Raw genomic sequence first — 17156 nt, 5'->3', positions numbered from 1 at the left:
AGCTAAAGCTGTAAACTTCAAAAGGGTAGATTAGGGCTATACGACGATATTGTTTGAAACGAATATCCGCAATTATTTTTTGTCTGTTTATTACATGTTATGCATAATAGAATTAAAAAAATATCCGGGGAAATAAAATTTTCTTTTTAACACCATTCACATGAATTGAAAGATTTCTTAGCATTTTTTGAACGGCTGGTAATAAAGTTTAAGTTTAAGTTTATTCTGGGCAATCGTGATCAAAGAAGAAAAAAATGATTCTCTATTATTGGAAAATCGTCAGTTGAACATTACTAAGTAAAGCCTTGAAAGAAATGTAGACATTGCCGCTAGACTAGTAGAAATGGATAATCTGGGGAAACGAGACAATTGCCGTTGAAGCCACTATTTACCAGTATTGTATGAATTTGATTGTTCATGAATTAATAATCATTGTGAAAAAGGAAATTAAACATGCGCCCGAGTTTATCCAAAAATAAATTTCATAGTATCGGGATCGGAGTTTCAGGATGAAACTAAAATTGATAATCAACTGTGCAAGACAATGTTAAATTTGAAAATAATCGAATCTGATTTGTTAAAGATTTCGGAGTTGGTTTCAAACTCCGTGGATAATTATTTAAAATATTTTTTTTTAAAAAATTCCATTCATCCTTATACATCTTTAGGCCCCACAAAATATAAAATTATTATTAATCATTTAGTCAAATGTAAACAATTAAAAGAAACGATTGGTTTTGAAATCTGGAGAAGTCAAATTAACTTTATAAATGAATGGTCACTAATTCAAGATGGTATCCTCGGAAGCAAATGGCAAACCATGTGAACTTATGTCCGTGGTTATATAGGAATAAACTTTAAGGTTTAACAAGTCAATTGGAATAAAAGTAAATATACTGACCACTCACTAAATATAGATAAACACAAGACAAATAAAACGAAAACCTAAAATCGGCAATAGTCTCTTTACATTGTATTGAAAAAGTTAATTTACTGAAATTCCCTTGCTACCTTTATTATTTTAAGGTTTTAACGGTTTGGAACAATTTCTTAACTTTATGCAAGGGAAAGTTTCCTAATGTCTTAAAAAAATTTCTGTACAGTTTTTTTCTTTTTCTCGAGAAGGGTTGTTGCAGTATATGGAATCAAATACCCCGGACTATATGACTCGATCAGAGAATACCATTGGCTGGTTCGATACTTTTGTTGATAAAAGAAGGGCGGGTATCTAATCGTCCTTGATGCAGTTTCTTTTTTAATAGTTTAGATTTTGTATGTGTAAAAAAATCGTAGTGTACATTGGTCAAATAATATTATTTTCTTTTCTAATCGATCTCTCTTTTTGTTTATTTAAAAGTTGCTGCTAAAAAATAATCAATTTAAATAATTATCTTTCTAACAAAACACAGAGACAGAAATTTTTGTTGAGTAAATTCTTATTGATATTTAATATCAATCAAAATTCCACTTTTTTTTTCAAAAATTTCAACAATTCTTCTTTTTCTTCTTTTCTCCTTTCTTTCTTCTTCTTAGATCTTTGTTTACTATATATATTCTGAAGCTATTATATATATAATCTACACACACTCAACCTTCACCTATCCAACCAATTTTAGTATGTATCAAACACAATATCCAGATCTACACGATTTCAGACATTTCCCTACAATCCTTCCTTACTTTTAGCGGAAAACGCGAAAAGAGAGACACTCATCAAATATTTGCTCGTTTAGCCCAAAAGTTTTTTTTGCATCCAAAAATAACTCAAACATATAATCTATACACTCATGTCTTGAATGACCCGAAACTTTTGGAAGGATCAGAATTTCGTATACGTACGTTTCAATTCGCGACCAGTACTTGTCTCTTTTGAAATACCATCGAAATAGTTTAAGTTTTAGCTTTTTTCCGATAAAACGGTTTTTTTCAAAACTTTAGTTGTTGCATTTTTTTACAGGTAAATACGAGGTGTACGACATTTTTTTCCTTTTTACCCAAAATTTTTTTTGAGACATTATTTTTTTGGGGGGCTTACATACAGGACACCCCTCCCCCTCAACCGTTGAATGGAAAAAAAGTGGCAGGTTATTGTTTACACATTTAGAGTTTATTTTTTCCGGGTCTCTCATTATAGTTGAGTGACTTACTGAGTTGAAAAATTTACCAAGCATTTAATCATATGACTCGAAACAATGAATGACCCATTTAACAGAAGACACATGAAAATACATTGAATTGAAAGGGAATGACTGACTATCTTTCTAAATATAGATTAAGGAATAACCTGTCAAATGTCATTCAATATAAATAACAATAGAAAGACTGTCTGAAACTTTAATAACGTGTTGTATCTCGAACGATATAAAAAGTTTTTTTTACTAACAAATATAAATATAGAATCCTTTATTTTAAATTATTTTCCAATTGATTTTTTACAAAGAAATTTCTTTAATTAAAATCAAAATCTTATTATTTATTATCAATTAATTCATAGATCTTATTTACTACAATGACTGTTTCAATTCATAAAGTTGTTCACGAAGCCAATGGTGTTGTTCCAAGACCATCTCCAAAGGAATTCTTTGAAAGACAACCAAGACAAGGTCACATCAAGGACTTAGAACATTATAAGGAATTATATCAACAATCTATTGATCAACCTGAAGAATTTTTTGGTAAATTAGGTAAGGAATTATTATCCTGGGATCGTGATTTCCATACCGTTAAGTCCGGTACTTTAAAAGATGGTAATCCAGCCTGGTTCTTAGGTGGTGAATTAAACGCTTCCTTTAACTGTGTTGATAGACACGCTTTAGCTAATCCAAACAAACCAGCTATTATACTTGAAGCTGATGAAGAAAAAGATTCTGCCATTTTAACTTATGGTGAATTATTACAAGAAGTTTCCAAAGTTGCTGGTGTCTTACACTCTTGGGGTGTTGGTAAAGGTGATACCGTTGCCATTTATATGCCAATGAATGCTCAAGCCATTATTGCTATGTTAGCTGTTGCCAGAGTTGGTGCTATCCATTCTGTTATCTTTGCTGGTTTCTCTTCTGGTTCTATTAAGGACAGAGTGAACGATGCTTCTTGTAAAGCTTTGATCACTTGTGATGAAGGTAGAAGAGGTGGTAGAACCACCAACATCAAGGTCTTATGTGATAGTGCCCTTGTTGATTGTCCAACCGTTGAAAAAGTCTTAGTTTACAAGAGAACTGGTAACCCAGATATTAAGTTAGTTCCAGGTAGAGATTATCATTGGGATGTTGAAACTGCCAAATTCTCAGGTTATTTCCCACCTGTTCCAGTTAATGCTGAAGATCCATTATTCTTATTATATACTTCTGGTTCTACCGGTACTCCAAAGGGTGTTGTCCACACCACTGCTGGTTACTTATTAGGTGCTGCCATGACCACCAAATACGTCTTTGATGTCCATCCAGAAGATATCGTTTTCACTGCCGGTGATGTCGGTTGGATTACTGGTCACACTTATGCCTTATATGGTCCATTACTTCTTGGTGTTCCAACTGTTATTTTCGAAGGTACCCCAGCATATCCAGATTATGGTAGATTCTGGCAAATTGTTGAAAAACATAAAGCTACTCATTTCTATGTTGCTCCAACTGCGTTAAGATTATTACGTAAATCTGGTGAAGAAGAAATTCCAAAGTATGATTTATCTTCATTAAGAACTTTAGGTTCTGTTGGTGAACCAATTTCTCCAGATATTTGGGAATGGTATAATGAACATGTTGGTAAAGGACAATGTCATATTTCTGATACTTATTGGCAAACTGAATCTGGTTCTCATTTCATTGCTCCACTTGCTGGTGTTACTGCAAATAAGCCAGGTTCTGCTTCATACCCATTCTTTGGTATTAAGACTGCCTTAATTGACCCAGTTACCGGTGTTGAACTTGAAGGTAATGATGTTGAAGGTGTCTTAGTTGTTAAGGACCATTGGCCATCTATTGCTAGATCCGTCTACAAGAACCACACTAAATACATGGACACTTACATGAACCCATACCCAGGTTATTATTTCACTGGTGATGGTGCTGCCAGAGATAACGATGGTTATTACTGGATTAGAGGTAGAGTTGATGATGTTGTCAATGTTTCAGGTCACAGATTATCCACTGCTGAAATTGAAGCTGCTTTAATTGAACATCATGGTGTTTCTGAAGCTGCTGTTGTCGGTATTAACGATGACTTAACCGGTCAAGCTGTTGTTGCTTATGTCGCTCTTAAAGATGAATTAGTTGATCTTATAAGCGATGATGAAAAAGCTATTGCCTTAAGAAGAGAATTAGTTTTACAAGTCAGAAAGACCATTGGTCCATTTGCTGCGCCAAAATCAGTTATTATTGTAGCTGATTTACCAAAGACCAGATCTGGTAAGATTATGAGAAGAATCTTAAGAAAGGTCAGTTCTTATGAAGCTGATCAATTAGGTGATATCACTACCTTATCTAACCCACAATCTGTTGAAGGTATCATTGAATCTTTCGCTTCTCAATTTGGTAAGAAGTAAAGAGGATAAGGGATACATAGAGTGTATTTTGTTTTAATTAATTAGTTGTGTATATTTAATCATATAAATTTAATATTTAGAATATAATTTAGCATTGTAGAATTTCAACAGCAGATCATTTACTGCTTGTTTGGACTGGACGTACAATTACAATAAAATCCACCTTTCTTAGTAGACACCTTGGACCAACTCATTGCACCACACTTTAATGTTTGACATTTGGTAGCGTTACTTCTACTCTCGCACTAAACATTTTTTGGGCCCCATCACATCTACAGAAAATAATTATTCACCAGTCTTCTTAACAGTAGAGAATACGAATCACTAAGCATGTCAATACCACTATGGAAACTAACTAAGACATTTCTACTAATCAAATTAATCCAACTAGCAATCGTCTATTTCACACCATGTCAATTCGATACATCATCCGAAATCATTATTAATAACCTAAACACAGAATCACCCTATCCTGATGTCATAACTACCATACTCAAGAAACTAATAGTTTGGGATTCGGTTTATTTCAATGACTTATTTATCAATACAATCAAATATGAGCATACATTTGTGTTTAGTCCAGGAGGATGGGTTGCATTGATTAGATTTTTATTCAAACTGGAACTGACTACATACTTCCAATTACAATTTTACAGTGTTTTAATGTCCAATCTTTTCCATTATTTGAATATGATTTTATTATATCAACTTACTAGAATAACTTATGATTGTAGGATAAGTGAATTAGCAAGTATATTTATGATCTTATCCCCGGCTGGGATATTCTTAACGGGGAATTATTCCGAGAATTATAGTAATTTCCTTACATTATTACAAATCTATTTATATTTCACATCAGTCAATTCCCAAGATTTTACCAAAGCAAGTAACAAATCAATTAGAATACGTTGGAAATATATTGTTTCTGGAATCATAAATGGGGTTAATTTCACAGTAAGGGCAAATTCATTATTACTTGGGATTATCTATTTAATTGATTTATATCATTTCTTCATAGACTGGAATATTGAAGAATGCATACTATCAATTATAACCGGCGGGATCCTATTTATATCATTCGCGGGAACCAATATTTATCATTATTTGTTATTTTGTCCTGGTAGAGGTGAATGGTGTAATTCAACGTTTCCAAGTTTATTCCAATATTCTCAAGATAAATACTGGAATGTTGGATTGTTTAAATATTGGACAGTTAACAATATTCCAAACTTCTTGTTAGTGACGCCAATCATAGCCTTAAACGTCTATTCCATTTATTATTTCTATATACATGAATTGCCTAAATATAAACGAATCTTAAGTTTGGTGGTTGTGAATGGATTGATTATAATTGGTGGAGTATTCTTTTGGAATACTCAGATTTTAAATAGAGTCACTAGCTTTTCACCCATATTATATTGGACTTTGGCAATTGAAATGAGGAAGGGAAAGAAATGGGTTCAGTATGCAATGTATTATGCACTTATGTGGAATTTTATTCAGAGCGCATTATTTGCTGCGTTTATGCCACCAGCTTAGAATAGTTAGAGTTTATTTATAGAGTTATTTTAGAACTAGTGAGCTTAAAGAACACCGTTGAACGCTTTTGATATAGAATGCATCTAGCACTTAACGAGCAATGGATGTAAACATGTAAACGTCACTAACAATAATGGTACACATTTTGACAGCCGAATGTCGTTCCATCTAAATGTTCTGAATCCTTCAAATTCAGAGACATTTTTTGCAACCTTTTTTTTCTTTAGAATGGAGAGGCAGAGGCTGACTTACAAAGAGTAAACAAATCATTTTTATCACAAATATTAAACTAATGTACATTTGGAAGCTTAAATAAACAAATACCTAAAAAAAGTAATACACACGAATTAAAAGAATCATTAATTTAACTTTAACCAACCTAAGATCTTTCACCTCTTAATCTTCTAGCTAATTGAATATCCTTCTTTTGGATAGTAACTCTCTTAGCATGAATAGCACACAAGTTAGTGTCTTCGAATAAGGAAACTAAATAAGCTTCAACAGATTCTTGTAAAGCACCAATAGCAGAAGATTGGAATCTTAAATCAGTCTTGAAATCTTGAGCAATTTCTCTAACTAATCTTTGGAATGGTAATTTTCTAATTAATAATTCGGTAGATTTTTGAAATCTTCTAATTTCTCTTAAGGCAACGGTACCTGGCTTATATCTGTGAGGTTTCTTGACACCACCGGTAGATGGGGCGGATTTTCTGGCAGCTTTAGAAGCTAATTGTTTTCTTGGAGCTTTACCACCGGTGGATTTTCTTGCTGTTTGTTTGGTTCTAGCCATTTTTGTTATATATGTAGAATAATTAAAAAAGTATTAATTAAAAAGAAGAGAAAGAAGTTAAAAAGGATGAAAAGAAAAATATGGAAACTGAATTGATTTTATATTAAAAATGAGTTGTTGTGAGTTGTTGTGCTTTTGATGTAAAACAATTCTCCAGGGAAGGTTTTGGAGATTATGAAAAATGTAAACAAATGATGAATTCCATTATAGTTAAAGCGTGTCTTCTTAAACTAGGAGAAGTGCATGTTATGAAATTTACGCACTCAGTGCGAACTATTCAGACCAACACTATTAGTGACATAATTTACACACAGCGCGAGTAATATTCAGTACCAATAAAAGCAACCAAAAAAATAAGATTTGTTCGCTTCAATACGCGCGCGCAGCCATTATTTGTTTTGATTTTTTAACAGCCAAAATATGGTGCGCTCTTGTCATTACAATTGAAAGCTTCGTAGTAAATTCTTGCCACAATTAGGTCCAAGTAATGTCATTCATTTGTAATTTTGTGATCAGCATTTTCTTCTACTCGAACGTTTTCTCTCTCGCCCCACCCCATTCTGAGAATTACACTTGTCGAAGTAAATTTTTTTCACTTCACCCCCGTACCTCCCTAATCCAGTGTCTTTTCGCACCACTAAAAAAACAATAACACCAATATTTGGGTATTATTGATTGCTTTTGCTTGTGTAAAATTGCCTCGTTCTTCTCTGTCGTTTTGTTCATTCTCTCTTCCGCCAGTCTCTCCACTAAAATTCCAAAACAAAAAAAATTACCCACACATAGTTACCATTTAGTAACAATCCCCCGTTTTTCTAATTCCCATTTATTATAAATATATTACAATTCGCACTTTGTATTCATTCAATTAAAATTTTATTCTTTTCTTTCTTTTCTCTTTAAAGTTTTCATACTTATATTTTTAAATTAACTAAAACACATATATAATACACAATGTCTGGTAGAGGAAAAGGAGGAAAAGGTTTAGGAAAGGGCGGTGCTAAGAGACACAGAAAGATTTTGAGAGATAACATTCAAGGTATTACAAAACCAGCTATTAGAAGATTAGCTAGAAGAGGTGGTGTTAAGCGTATTTCTGCTTTAATTTATGAAGAAGTTAGAGTTGTTTTAAAACAATTCTTAGAATCTGTTATCAGAGATGCTGTTACTTATACTGAACACGCCAAGAGAAAGACAGTTACTTCTTTGGATGTTGTTTACGCCTTAAAGAGACAAGGTAGAACCTTGTATGGTTTCGGTGGTTAAACAACTGCTTGAAGGTTTTTACTATTCTTATTGTATTTTTTAAAAATGGGGGAATTTATTATTAATGATTGATTTTTTCTTTCTATGTATATTATTTTAATATAACTATTTTCAGTTCGTTAGATAAAGCTTTTAATTGTAGTCACAATTCGTGGTAATGTAAAAATGTGGGACTTGGATAGAGGATTGGTTAGTGGGGAATTGTATGGTGCAACATTTTTTCTGGTGGGTGCGAAATTTTATGAATGACATCACCAAAGTTTACAACCTCTAGAACGAGAAAACTGAAATAGTCTATCCTGAGTACTGTAAATGAAACTTCTATGTTAATCTATAACAATATAAAACTGAGTACTATAAAAATAAATATGCTAAAATATAAACGAAATATCAAACTATGCTAAAATCTCTTCGTAGTCTTCCAAACTCAACAATCCACCATCTCCTTCAAGTAATTCTTCAATCAATTCATCATCAACATCATAAAGAATGACATGAATATGACTAATAGATCTAACACTTTGTAAACTCAACCAGTTCTTGAACCAAACTATTTGTTGTGGTTTAACTCCACGAGTGACGAATGTTTTATGCAAATATTTTTCAATAATCTGTTTGGATAATTTTGAAATATCACCAACTTCACTATTTTTATCAGTTGGAATAGTTAATTTTGACCAAATACAAAGATGTTTGACTTTCTCTTCAAAATAATAAGGGAACTTATTATATTTTATTTTAATATCGCCCTTGTTATGAAATATCAAATCTTGAGGATATTGAATAGTGTACTCATCATGATGAATTTTTGATTGAAATCTAATATCATTATGCTTCCAATGTAATTCATATTGTAATAAATATTCATTAATATTTAGTTCATTCTCCTTTAACCATTTCTTAAATGAATGATACTTTATCGTTTGAGTTTCTGATCTGGCAAAGATTTCTAATTGATTTGAATATATTACAAAATTAATATCTTGCCAACTAAATGGTGATCCATGTTTTATTTTAGATGCATTTGGCATATGAGATGATTGTGTGAATTGAATATTGTAATGCTTATGATAATGTTCAAGTGTTTTAGCTGAGGTTGCTTCTACTGAAGAAGATTCAGTTGGAACGGATGGAGAAGTTGGTGGTGTTAAATAAAAGGAACTCATGTGAGAACGTGTGGTTTATCAATTCTTTTTTTTTCCTTTGGCTCGGGTTCAGTGACAGGAAATTTGGCAGCTAAAGTTTTTTTTTTCTTTGCAACCAAAAAGGGAAGGAATGAAGGTTAACGATTGTATGGAAGAATACAAAGAGAAGAAGAGAGAGAGAGAGAAAGAGGAACAAGAGAATAACATAATAAATAATAAAAATACAAAATAACTTTATCAAAAACTGCCATAAATTCAAATGGGAAATTTCCTTCCCTTTTATATTTCTCATTTGAATTTCTTTTTGAGATCCTCCTTCTTCCGTCACTAAATTTCTTTTTGTAAATCAAATATTTTTTTTCGTATTTTATTATATTTTCCGACGTTACATTTATTACTCTCATGTTACATTTCTCAATATAAATATAGCATTAATTACTCCTAAACCATCTCAGACACACACACGTTTACGGAGGAAGGTGGAAATAATTGCAAACAGGCTGCTCTGATTAATTATCAAGCCTTGGTAGGGAGAGTTTGTCCCGCCTTTTTGAAATAGAATCTTCAATGATTCCCAAGGTACCTATCAAGAGCTTCAGTAGTAGGTTACCAGAGGTTTACGTAACTCTTTCAACTAAAACGATGCCCCTATCACAAAGACGTCACTTCTAAGGCGACATATCGCAGCTCAGCGTGACAAGTGACAATGTGTATCAAACCCATGCATGGAAACATCTTTGCAATTTTCAGAAGTATGAAGTTCTGTTATTACTTGCATATGTCAAAAAGGAATGACACCAAGGACTTACAGTTCCAAACGTGGTGCTAACGTCCATATTTCATGTCTCCTTCTATATCCCTGACTGAATTGAAGTCATTTAGCTGCAAAAAATGGATTGATTGTGTGATTGAGGGCAGTGCGAAAAAAAGGTTGCAACATTTCATGATATTGGTGACGTAACCTATTGAAATCACCATGAAGTCACCATTTGGCGAATAAGTAGTGAACTGTATATATCCGCTTCTTTCCAATTGGATAAATGATGCCATCTTATGAAAACTCTAAAGATTCATATAATCCTGAATTTTTTCCGGTCATCAATAGAAGGTTGTTTTGGTCCCTTGCAATCGATACTAAGTTGCTAACTGGGGGCTTGAAGTAGAAATGATTTGCTTCTTTATGCCAAGATAAGGAGACCGATAGAAAAAAATAATGATACTTTCTAAGCGTTACATCGCCAATTGAACCAACCAATTCGTCTTGATGTTATATGATTAATATTTTTCGGAAGGAAGGAAAAATTCTGGTTGCAAAAAACAGTGAGCCAATCATTTCGGTAGGAATCTCCGAAAGATAGAAAATCCAAGAGGAGAGAGGAAAGCAATCGATTGCTATATAGATTAGCAATATTGGCCAGCAAGTTTCTTTGTAGGGTTGCGTTATATTGCTATTTCTTAGAACAAACTGATTGTTTGAAGTAAAACGGGGGAGGAGCTCAATCAATTAGCCACAATAACCGTTAGCTGACAAATACAAATATTGACAGGACACAACTAATAGCAAGGAAGAAACACTAAGGGTAGTTAGGCACTGTTTTTCCTGAAGAGTCATACGAGTAGAACGATCCGAATAGTTTCATTATCCAGTCCAAAGCTATAATAAGGAAGCTCGATTCGTGGTTAGCACGTTCCGCAGAATATTTTTTAATGGGTCGATTTTGACACACACAAGAAATTTTGATAATGACGGAAAAAAAAAGGTCCAAATCCTTAATTCCCCATTCCTACCCACACACCGTTTGATAGTGTCAATCATCAGACGTCAATCTGTTACAAACTTTGGTAAAAAAAAATACACACCCTGCCCAGGGGCTTATATATATATAAGAAAAAAATAGAGAACTAAGAGCGAAACAAAAAATGCTGTCTCCGATGGAAAACAGTGTATCAGCGTCATCTAGTGATACCACCACCAGTTCAATCGATACATCTAGTCATATAACCAAAGAAATGCCAGCCCATCGACTTATAATCTTACGTCATGGGGAATCACAATGGAATAAAGAGAATAAATTTTGTGGATGGATAGATATTCCATTAAGTATAAAAGGACAACAAGAAGCTCAATATGCCGCCGAATTAATTCATTCCCATAATTTAGATCCTGATATTATATATACTTCGAAATTAACTCGAAGTATTGAGACTGGATTATTGATTTTACAAAAAATGAATAAGATTTGGATTGATCATATTAAGACATGGAGATTGAATGAACGTCATTATGGGAAATATCAAGGGAGAGATAAACATGATGTATATTTGGAATTAGGATCAAATAAAGAAAGGTTTCAATATATTAGAAGGAATTATCATGGAATACCTCCGTTAATCCCACTGGGGGAAGATATGAGTATTGATGATAGATATAATGATGTAGTGAATCGAGATGTATTACCAAGAGGAGAATCATTAGAGATGGTTATGAAGAGATTAATTCCATTTTTCCAATATGAAATATTAGATCAACAAATGATTCAATTAAATAAAACGGTATTAATTGTGACTCATGGATCTATTGTTAGAAGTTTGATTAAATATTTGAATAATGTGAATGATGATGATATTAGTAAGATTAATGTTCCAACTGGGATTCCATTAGTATTTGAATTAAATGATAAAGGTGAATTAATTAAATTTTATTATTTAGATAAAGAAAAAGCAAAACAAGGAATTGAAAAAGTTAAGAATGAAGGTTTAATGAAAGTTTGAAATGGCCATATGTAGTAGAGTAGTAATAGTAATAGTAGAAGTGTTTATGTGTATTTTGGTTCTTTGGATTGTTATCTAACATATATTTATCTTTATTCCAAACTATTCTATATTTGTTTTTGTCTAGAACAAAGAAAAAACAAGAGAGAACATAAGGTGGGGGGAGATAAGAAAGTGTAATAGAAAACTCGCAACAATTAGTTACACATTTTCTCGTTTTGGAAATCGTGAAACAATCAAATGTTTGATACGGAGTAAATTGTACCAAGAGGAGAAAGAGCGTATTGAATGAAAATTTGTGATACATTTGATACAAGAGTATCATCAACACTTTGGTTGAATGACTATATTTAGAAATACCCAACAAAGTGAATGTGATATTTCACTTGAACAGTTTGGGGTTATGATATTGTGTCAGTCTCTCGTATATTCATACTAATTCCTCGCAGTCTAATAGAATTGTAACGGTTGATGCAATCTAGGCTGTGTTGTCAATTAGTGTGTGATCAGTAAATAGCAACGAAAAGAAATGAGTCAATCCATTTCGGAGATAAAATATTATTCCGCTTCGGTCGTCCGAGAGATTTATTTTTGTACATTTACATTTTTTTTGCCACCCAAATCTTAAAATTTACATATTATAAAATTTAGCGGGTAAAAAAGGGTTAATAAACTTCCGTTCTTGAAATTAAGAGTTGTATTGTTACATGACAATTAGAGTTCTAGACAACTCAGCCGAATATCACACAAAATAACAAAATGAATGACCTCATCTCAATAACTTTAATGAGAGATGTAATAACTTCTTCCTGCCTTAGCCTTCACCCATCCCGAGATTATTTACACTGGGAAATTAACTTAATCAGTCAATAATAAAAATAAAACTTTAACTTTAAAATAATAAAAAAGTAAATAAAATTGTTGAGCAATTTTGAAACTGCGGATGATGATTGCTTGTAAGTAATAGTGTAAGTTATTTACCACAGTAAATTGAATTAACTGTATACTACTATCAGAGAGACCTCATTGCTGTAAGATAATCTAAGATATTTAAGGAATTCTGTAAATAAACAATAATAAACTGTGACTAATTTCTTGTGGGCTGTTCAGGTATTAGACATAACTGTAAATTTATTACGATATGCTTTTAAATCTTATGTGACAGATTAAGAAATATAGAACCATAAAGAATAAAACAGAACAATGGAGACAATTATATGCAGTACTTATACTCACTCCTCATATTTTTACATATTTAAGATCTTTAGTATCCGCTCCTCTCCTCTCCCCCCTCCCTATTACACACTTCTTTTTTTGACAGCATTTTTTTTTGGCAACACCAATTTCCTTTCTTTACTTTCTTTCTTTCTTTACCCAAGATGACTCATGACAATTGATGATAATCCAATCTTTCTTTATCTAGTTTTCCTGAGACACCCACACGACCCGATGACTTCATTAGCAATTTTACCTCATTTAAAGAGATCAATCACGGATATTATGGATGAGGAATTATACCATGCACCCCCATCTCCAATACAATTTAGTAATGCAACAACCAATACCAATACACTTTCAATTACTAATCAACAACAACAGCAGTATCAACTAGCTCCACAACAACACAATATTAATACTACCATGAATTACACAGCATCTAAGAATTCAGTTAATTCATCACCAACTTTAACTCATCAAAATTCATTTAATATTAGTAATACCAATTTAGGTAATTTTCTTAATATTCCAGATTCATTCTTAGATCAAATTAAACAACAAAATGCATATTCATGGGAGAATACCAATCCTATTTCTCAACAACAGCAACATCAATTTGCATTTCCCTCGGTTCAACAACCTACTCCACACCCTGCATCTCAACAACAACAACAGAATCAACAACAACAGCCACAGCCACAGTTTGTTCAACAACCATATCCATTCACTGACTATGCAAACCCTAACTCATTCATTCGTCCTCAATCAATAAATCGTCAAATGTCCCCACCTCCAATCCCATTACCTCAAGCATTCCCTCCAAGAACTAGAAGAAGAAGAATCACCACTATTGATGATGCTCAAGAATCTTCAACTTCAAATAAGAAAAAGTATGATCAAGAATATTTATTATATAATCCAGATATATCACCTGCTCATATAATTAGTCAAACTGATTTGGAATCTTCATTTATTGTACAACCAAAATATGATAATACTACTATGGCTAATGATATCATCCCTGGTTATGAAAATGATTATTTATTTATGGATGATGATGAAGAAGTTGAAGATATAGAGGAAGATATTGAAGAAGATTTATCTGATGAAGAAGACGATGATGATAATTATTTCCATGTTGACGAAGAATTTGATGAATTTATGATGAATGGACCTTGGGCAAGTGGATATACTGTTGATCCCGGCTATTCTATTGTTAAACAAGAATTTGAACAACAGATGAGAAATGAAACTCAAGTATTCATTCCACCGGTTGAACATCAATTACAAGAGGAAGAAGTTCATGATCTTGAATTTGATGATGATGAAATGATGATTGATGAACAGAATGAACAAGTACATGTCAAACAAGAACAACAACAATCACAACAAATACCGGAACAACAACAACAACAACAACAACAAGAACATCCAGAAGAGCAACAGCCAGTACTACCTGAACAATTTCAGGAAATGAATACCCCACCTACATCATCATCGAAAAAATCATCTTCTCATCATCATAGTAAATCTGCAGCCGAAATATCCGCAACCAATCCCCACCATAAATGTGATTTAATCAATCCAAGTACGGGATTAATATGTAACAAACAATTTTCTCGACCTTATGATTTAATCAGACATCAAGAAACTATTCATGCAACTAAGAAGAAAATCTTCCGGTGTGTAATTTGTGAAGGTCGAAGATTTGGTGGACCAGGAAATGGGAAATCCAAGACTTTTTCCCGAGTTGATGCCTTGTCTAGACATGTGAAGGTGAAGCATAATTTGGTTGGTAAGGAAGCGTTGGATTTGGTTAATGAGGCAAAAGAGAATGTTGAATATGTTATGGTTTAAAGGTGATGGTTTTTTATATATAATTATTTCATGAATGATGATGAAGAAGCAACAAGGGTTGTTTTATACATAGGTTTAATGATTTCGGTTTTTTTATATTATTATTAATTATTATATATTTATTATTACTTATTAATTATTATGAATATATCATGTATATACAAATTTATAAAGGTTTTCATTCTATAAAAATGGTTTGATTTCGTTCTCTCGTTTATCGTTCTAATTATTAAATTTTTCTATTCTGATGATGATGCTGTTGATATACTTGGCAGTAATTCTTGTAATTCTAATAAATCATTAACTATTTCATCTACCAGTTTATCCAAAGGATGCTGTGGTAATTGTTTTGTGTTTTCAATTGGATTAAATCTTAATTGTAAATATTGTACTGCGATATAAATATCCAAACTCATTTGGAACAAACCAGCAATTATGAATATAGCAGAAATATTATTAGTTCCAAATAATAAATAACTAATCTTAATACAATCACCACCTAACCAACTTAACAATAATATAATCTTAAAATTCTCTACTGATTGTAATCGATTCAATAATAAAATCTGAGGTAATGGTAATAAACTCTCTATAAATAATCCCAAGGTTCCAATTATACTTCCATACATTTCCACCCTATAAAACAACCCCGTCAAAATCCCAAATCCCCCAGCAAAAACAATCAAAAATCTCCAATACATTTCTTCTAATTTCCACTGCCAAAATTGTCCCGGTCTTAAATAATAAACATCAAATAATCTCAATATCGAAATAAACCCCGCCACAACATAACTCACAATCATCTTCCCATAATCCGCCACCACCCCCAGAATCGACCCTCTCCAATCCCCAGTCCAATATCCTTCATGTTGCATCGCATTCGCACTCGACATCCGTCTCGGAATCCTTGATTGTAATTCATGCAGAAAATGCGGCATTGGTGTTAGGAATTCCGGATCATAATTCGAATATCGATATTTTAAACTGATTTTCAACAAGACAATCTGGATTAAGATCATCATTATACTCTGTCTCAATAATGTAACTTCGAACGGACTGCAGATATAATAATATATTCGTAATATTGATGCCATAAACATCGTGCCACAAATATCGATGGAAAATCCTTGGGAGGTTCGACGACGATAGATTGAATAACAGGTGGATCCATATGAGAAAACGGGGGTGAATGTCATGAAGAGGTTGGCACATTTTTGCAAGTCGGGGAGATAGTCTAGATATGGGAGATAATCTTCTGGTATGAATTGTGACATTTTTTTGTTGTTAGATCTGAGTTTTGTTTTGGTTATATGATCATATGGCGATATGGTTCGCTTAGTGGTTGTGTTATTGTTGGTAAAATACTGTGTGTGGGTTGATAGATGTAAGTCGTGTGACTTGTTGAAAGTGTATCTCTCTTTGTGTGTGTATGAATAAGTGTAAAGTTAAACGATCGTTGTAAAATTCGAAGACGGCGAAGGAGAAGAGAAGAATAGAAAACAAAAACTTTGGAACGGGATCATCTTTTTTTTCCCGGGTATTTTTTTTAAACGGGTCGTTTCGGAAATATTTCTACGTCAAAAAAAGCCTCTACCACGGCTTTAATGGAAACTCATCCCACTTCCATAGAAGCAAAAAAAAAAGCAACATGATCGTGGCTTTTGTCAATTGTTTTTTTAGAAATTAAGCTTTTTTAGATCTGACAGCCGAGTAATTGCCGTCTATCAGTGAAGAGATGGCAACGCTACATCCATTGGGACCCTTGGGCATACCGATAATATATGTGACGAGATTGAAATGTAAGAGGAAGACTCAGGGAATTCATTTCAGCAAGTACGAGGATGCCTCGATGTAGACTAATGAAAGAGAGTGTGGGTAACACTTTCCTCACCAACATTCCACACCAAAACACGAGGTAGCGTCGTTAACGAGAGATTATAGACTTCGCCGATAGTTAGTGCGTATGTAGTATGGCATTGCGGTGATTTCTGAAAAATGCCCTGGTCCGTTCGCTACCTTCCTCGTTTCCTAA

The 17156-nt window shown here is 32.9% G+C and overlaps 8 protein-coding genes across 8 annotated transcripts; 5 read left to right on the top strand and 3 right to left on the bottom strand. All coding sequences in view use genetic code 12, as the record gives it.

Annotated features, from left to right (window-relative positions):
* Nucleotides 1-2509: 2509 nt before the first annotated feature.
* ACS2 (acetate--CoA ligase) lies at nt 2510-4537 on the top strand (the record flags this gene model as incomplete). Its single annotated transcript, XM_049409866.1, has 1 exon — nt 2510-4537. The coding sequence occupies one exon, from the start codon at nt 2510-2512 to the stop codon at nt 4535-4537; it is 2028 nt and encodes a 675-aa protein (XP_049261036.1).
* Nucleotides 4538-4867: 330 nt separating this feature from the next.
* Nucleotides 4868-6076, top strand: J8A68_005764 (GPI-anchor transamidase; the record flags this gene model as incomplete). The annotated part of the gene is made up of 1 exon (XM_049409865.1): nt 4868-6076. The coding sequence occupies one exon, from the start codon at nt 4868-4870 to the stop codon at nt 6074-6076; it is 1209 nt and encodes a 402-aa protein (XP_049261035.1).
* A 379-nt stretch (nt 6077-6455) lies between these two features.
* HHT21 (Hht21p) lies at nt 6456-6866 on the bottom strand (the record flags this gene model as incomplete). Its single annotated transcript, XM_049409864.1, has 1 exon — nt 6456-6866. One exon carries the CDS (start codon nt 6864-6866, stop codon nt 6456-6458), a length of 411 nt encoding a protein of 136 aa, XP_049261034.1.
* A 954-nt stretch (nt 6867-7820) lies between these two features.
* On the top strand, nt 7821-8132 carry HHF1 (histone; the record flags this gene model as incomplete). Its single annotated transcript, XM_049409863.1, has 1 exon — nt 7821-8132. One exon carries the CDS (start codon nt 7821-7823, stop codon nt 8130-8132), a length of 312 nt encoding a protein of 103 aa, XP_049261033.1.
* A 395-nt stretch (nt 8133-8527) lies between these two features.
* On the bottom strand, nt 8528-9298 carry GIG1 (Gig1p; the record flags this gene model as incomplete). Its single annotated transcript, XM_049409862.1, has 1 exon — nt 8528-9298. The coding sequence occupies one exon, from the start codon at nt 9296-9298 to the stop codon at nt 8528-8530; it is 771 nt and encodes a 256-aa protein (XP_049261032.1).
* A 1911-nt stretch (nt 9299-11209) lies between these two features.
* Nucleotides 11210-12049, top strand: GPM2 (Gpm2p; the record flags this gene model as incomplete). Its single annotated transcript, XM_049409860.1, has 1 exon — nt 11210-12049. One exon carries the CDS (start codon nt 11210-11212, stop codon nt 12047-12049), a length of 840 nt encoding a protein of 279 aa, XP_049261031.1.
* A 1449-nt stretch (nt 12050-13498) lies between these two features.
* RPN4 (stress-regulated transcription factor) lies at nt 13499-15124 on the top strand (the record flags this gene model as incomplete). The annotated part of the gene is made up of 1 exon (XM_049409859.1): nt 13499-15124. One exon carries the CDS (start codon nt 13499-13501, stop codon nt 15122-15124), a length of 1626 nt encoding a protein of 541 aa, XP_049261030.1.
* Nucleotides 15125-15363: 239 nt separating this feature from the next.
* On the bottom strand, nt 15364-16398 carry J8A68_005758 (uncharacterized protein; the record flags this gene model as incomplete). Its single annotated transcript, XM_049409858.1, has 1 exon — nt 15364-16398. The coding sequence occupies one exon, from the start codon at nt 16396-16398 to the stop codon at nt 15364-15366; it is 1035 nt and encodes a 344-aa protein (XP_049261029.1).
* Nucleotides 16399-17156: the final 758 nt, after the last annotated feature.

The sequence above is a fragment of the Hemisphaericaspora subhashii genome, assembly GCF_019202705.1.
Source record: "Hemisphaericaspora subhashii strain CBS 10753 chromosome Unknown scaffold14, whole genome shotgun sequence".
Lineage (NCBI taxonomy): Eukaryota > Fungi > Ascomycota > Pichiomycetes > Serinales > Debaryomycetaceae > Hemisphaericaspora > Hemisphaericaspora subhashii.
The sequence above is the reverse complement of the archived record's forward strand: the minus strand, read 5'-3'. Positions and strand labels throughout refer to the sequence as shown.